Genomic DNA, 5,320 nt, shown 5'->3' with positions numbered 1-5,320 from the left:
TTTTCCACATTATATTATCTTCAAATTTTGGCATGTGATGAAAGTCTAGTTATATAAATACACAGAAACTTCGTACATAATCTCACAGTGTTTAAGAAGGCCATTGCCATCAGAAAATAGATGTTTTCAATTACAACGATTTCTAACTACACTTGCAAGGGTTGAGAATAGCTATTTCATGGATTATTTAGAGGATTCCTCAGACAGCACAGTTTGGGAAATGTAAAATATACATAATCTGCCAGAACATTTTAATTTCAAAATGTGGAAGGGAAAAATAACCAAAAATGGAGAAGGTAATAAAAGGGATTGATAGAACAACTCAGAAATCATTAGAACTATCAAGGATTATTAAGTGCCATCTACTCCAGTGTCCTCATTTTACTGATGAAAAACCATACATTGGGAAGCAATCTGTCTGGACCAAGGTAATGTAACTAGGAACTGTCAAAATCAGGATTAGAACCCAGGTGTTCTGAAGCTAATAGCTATTAGTGCTCAATATCCCCTCAAATTATCTATATCCATTTAAATTTTAAACTCAACCACTGCCCCAGGCATAAAGTAGGCTCCTTGATGTAAGGGCTTATAATTTGTGTTTTGTTTTTGTATTCTCTGTTCATAACATAAATATTTGGCACATTGCAAGTACTTTTTTGAATTTTGTTTTGTCTAAATCCAGTGCTCTCAAATCAGCATTGTTTTATTAAAATAACTCCCGCATAATTCAGATTTTCTTAATAAACATATCAAAATTAAGCTATGCAGTGCAGTTATTGAAAATATGTATTTTATTTCAAGAAATGGCAAAAGTACTCTATCTCTTTATGGTTCTGAAGAGCCTGAAAAGGGTTTTCAGAGATAGATTCAAATGAATATTAGTTCATTACAGAAACACTGGAGCAAGGTAGGACAATCTGAGCAACTGGTCTGAGGTTACATAGCTAGAAAATCTTCAGAGGGATCAATATTCTTTCCACAGTTGAACCATCTGGAATCAGCCTTCAGAAATGTGTCTGATACTTAAGATGAAAGAGTTGATGCTCAGTTTGGATTCTTGCTGTCTCTGGTAACTTACACTGTGTTGTTCTTCTGCCTTTGTTGGTCTTGTATAGTAGTATATAAAACAAGAGTGTTCAAAAGAAAGCTCTGAACATACTGATATAAAAACTTAATATTTTTCTGTTTTTTCCACCTGCAGATATTGAAAAAAGTCAAGAGTCAGCCATGAGAAATCACACATTAGTGACAGAATTCATCCTCCTGGGATTGACAGATGACCCAGACTTACAGGTTATAATTTTCCTCTTTCTGTTTTTCACCTACATATTGAGTATAACTGGCAACCTAACTATAATCACTCTCACCCTTCTGGACTCTCACCTCAAGACTCCCATGTATTTCTTTCTCAGGAATTTCTCCTTCTTAGAAATATCATTTACATCTGTCTGCATTCCAAGATTCTTGGTCAGTATTTTAACTGGAGACAGGACAATTTCTTATAATTCTTGTGCAACTCAGTTATTTTTTTTCATCCTCCTGGGTTCAACCGAATTTTTTCTGCTGGCTGCCATGTCCTATGATCGCTATGTGGCCATCTGCAAACCTCTACATTACATGACCATTATGAGTAACAGAGTCTGCAACCAACTTGTAATCAGCTCTTGGCTGGCAGGTTTCCTCATTATCTTTCCACCAGTTATCATGGGTCTCCAGCTGGAGTTCTGTGACTCCAATATCATTGATCATTTCACCTGTGATTCTTCTCCCATGCTGATGATCTCTTGCACAGATACCAAAGTCTTAGAGGTCCTGAGTTTTTTCTTGGCTGTATTCACACTGATATTTACTTTGATATTAGTGATTTTATCATATGCATTCATCCTCAGAACAATTCTGAGAATTCCCTCTGCCCAGCAAAGGAAAAAAGCCTTTTCTACTTGTTCCTCCCACATGATTGTTGTCTCCATCTCTTATGGAAGCTGCATCTTCATGTATGTCAAACCCTCAGCAAAAGAAGGGGTGGCTATGACTAAAGGGGTAGCAGTGCTGAATACTTCTGTTGCTCCCATGCTGAATCCCTTCATTTATACCCTAAGGAACCAACAAGTGAAGCAAGCTTTTAAGGACATGATCAAAAAATTCTTGAACTCAAATGCATAATATTTTTACTAAAAGTCATAAATTAAAGCACAAAGGAAAATTATAAGTGTATTAGAGAGAACTTCTGAAAATTTTGCTCCCCATTTCTCTTTTTCTTTCTCCCTTCATTATATTCTTACTTCTTTTTCTGATTTTCTGTAATTTCAAACTGCCTGTTTTTGCCTTTTCCATCCCCAATAAGATTTTTTTGCACAAATGAGGAGCAGTTTTAATGTACTTAAAAAGATGTTTTTTTCCCTAAATGCAGCAAAAAAATTTTTTTCAATTGAATACGTCTTTCAAAGTAGTTTACTTTTGAAGGTAATCATTTCAGTAAAGCCACCATTATTATAAGACACCACATGTGGAACTTTTCTTTAGAAACTGCTTTCAGATGGGCATGTAAGTCACAGACAAATATCCTTGTCCACCCCAATTGGCATTCACGTGCTACTAAAAGTCAGTATTACCTTTCTTGATCTTTCAATTTATTTTCTCAAAATAATTTTCAGTTGTTTTTAGCAATGAAATTCACTTTCAGACAATAGTGATTTGACACCATTGGGACATGAAAAATCACCTAGAAAGAAAAAAGAGGCAGGTAACTTTTTCAGGAATTTAGGCAAAATAATTCAGGCACTTCATATTCATATCAAGATAGTTAATACTTTTTCTTTCTTTTTCCACTTATCTTGATGAGGCAAAAAACAAACAAAAAAAAAAGAGTTCTGAGTGAGCCTGGGAAAAGAGATGGATGGAGAATTCATACCTGGTAGTAAGTTCTAGATTGGCAAATTTCCTTGTTAGCAATTAGTTATTAAACATTCTTTTCTCAGAGAGAGATTAAAGACTGAATGAAAAGCATTCAACCTTATGAATTCTCAGGCTTTTGATATAAAGCATAGCTACATTTCCTAGAATAACAGACAAATCAAAGATAATATTTAATTTTCATTTAATTAAGAAGACTTGGGTTAGATCAAATAGATAAGTTAATTTACTATTCCTGGAATATGATGGGTATTTATTGCTTTTTGATTGAATGATAATGATAATGATTGAAAGTTACTAAGAAGATATTCAAGTATGCATAGGTGTTTGCTCCATATTATCTCCCAATCCTACCTACAGCCACCATTTGAAAGCTTTGGCAAATTTACTTACATTGTAGATTCATTAGTAAAATCTAAATTTGGCATTTCAATCATACTTTAAAACAAGCTTTTTAAATATTGTATTTAATAACAATTTATTTTGAAATGTTTTATAGAATTTTCTTGTAGATATTATTAAAATCATAACTCAAAGCATCAAAGTTATGAGTTGAGTAATAAATTGTCTAATTGAAATGGAGATATTTGTCCAGTAGATTTTTTAGTTTTTATAGTTTGAGGAAGACAGGAGGAGGAAATAAGTGGCCTAGTCAGGAGATCTTGGTGGCCCTTAGAAATTTGGGCAAGCAAAACCACTTCATTCTCTGTTATGAATCTTAAGGAAGGAAGCAAAGACAACAGGATCTAAGTTCCAGCTCAAGCTAGTTTCTTTGAAAGATTAAATCCCAAACTGAGAGGAATTACGGTTTTGTTCAGCCCCACCTAATTGAGAATAAATAGCATAAGAATAGAAATACAAGGACAATAAGGAAATTCTGACATTACTAGGATCACTTAAGGGAGTGGCAAATAATATTACATTTCGTAATAATAATTTTGATTATAACATTAAGTGAATCAAATCACTACCACAAAATTTAGAATACATCCACAACGAAGCGTGAAAAGAATCATCTAAATATATATATAATATATACATATATACATACATACATATGTATATATATGAGAAAAGGCAGTAGGTCAATCACCTAATAAAAACAACAGATTACACTTTATTAAAAACTGTCATCAAGAACTATGGGTAAAGGTTCCCAGCTCATTTGGGTTGTAAAATCAAGGAAAGACCTCAGATAATGGTTTCCTTGAAATAAGAAAGCACAGATACACTGAGATCTGTACATACAACAATAAGAGCATTGATCCATTGAAATATACTTCTAACTAACCACCAATAGGTTCTAGACCAAGCCCTATTTAATTATTGTTTGAGTCCTGATTGACTCAGATTGAATGTAAATAGCAATCATTTCCATTGTGGCTGGAAACCCTGAGGGTGTTCCCCTCTCAGATTCATTTATTTATTTAGACATTTTTGGACTAGTTGAAAGAGGAGATTCTTTGTCTCAATTGCTCTCGAGTCTTAATTCCTGAATGGGCACAGCCTCAGTCAAACTGAGAGCTGTTGAAGACCTTAGCTTAAAAAGTCTCCCATTTTATTCAGGGCATCCTGATCTATATCTGGCCAGTGGCTCTGGATGGGAGATGACCTCGCACAGCCCTCCCTCACTTAAATCCAATTCACTTGCATTTCATGGCATCATCTCCTTGATGCCATGGTTCTCTTTGAGAACAAAGAATAAACAATAGCATACATGTGTATGCATATATTTATTATGCATGTGTATATATGTTGTGTGTATATATGCATATATGTATACATGTAGCTATGTATATGAATGTTTATATACGAGTATTACAAATAAATGATGGTATTTTGCCTCTCTTGGGGCATACAAATAAGGAGAGAAAGAAAATAGAACCAGCATCAGAACTAAGACCAGGGCATCTAGGTACAGTAGATAGAGTGCAGGCCTGGGTTTAGGAAGACTCATCTTCCTGAGTTCAAATCTGGCCTCAGACACTAACTGTATGACCTTGGGCAAGTCACTTCACCTTCTTTACCTCAGTTTCCTTATCTATAAAGTGATCTGGAGAAGGAAATGACAAACCACTCTAGTGTCTCTGCCATGAAAACCCCAAATGGGGAAATGAAGAATTGAACTCGACTGAAACAAATAAGTAATGCCAACTTGGAACTAAGAAGATCTGTTTTGTAGTGTAACTCAGACATATGCTAACTGTGTGATTCTGGGCAAGTCACTCCCAAGGGCCAACCTGCATTGGTAGATGGAACTACTTCTCTGGGGTATGCCCTATTCTCTATACCAGAGAAATCACAAATCCTATACATGAGTTTAAAAATAAACCTCTTAGACTTGGTTGACTATACCTTTGAGAAGCTTAGAGGTCTGAAAAATAGCATATTCTAGGCTTATCTTCTA

General features: G+C 34.7%; 1 protein-coding gene across 1 annotated transcript; it reads left to right on the top strand.

Annotated features, from left to right (window-relative positions):
- The first annotated feature begins 1,009 nt into the window (after positions 1-1,009).
- LOC127538393 (olfactory receptor 6C76-like) lies at positions 1,010-2,163 on the top strand. The gene has a single exon (XM_051962132.1). It carries the CDS (start codon positions 1,228-1,230, stop codon positions 2,161-2,163), a length of 936 nt encoding a protein of 311 aa, XP_051818092.1. The 5' UTR covers positions 1,010-1,227.
- Positions 2,164-5,320: the final 3,157 nt, after the last annotated feature.

The sequence above is a fragment of the Antechinus flavipes genome, chromosome 5 (assembly GCF_016432865.1).
Source record: "Antechinus flavipes isolate AdamAnt ecotype Samford, QLD, Australia chromosome 5, AdamAnt_v2, whole genome shotgun sequence".
Taxonomy (NCBI): Eukaryota; Metazoa; Chordata; class Mammalia; order Dasyuromorphia; family Dasyuridae; genus Antechinus; species Antechinus flavipes.
Note: the sequence above shows the minus strand (reverse complement) of the source record. Positions and strands in the feature narration are given on the sequence as shown.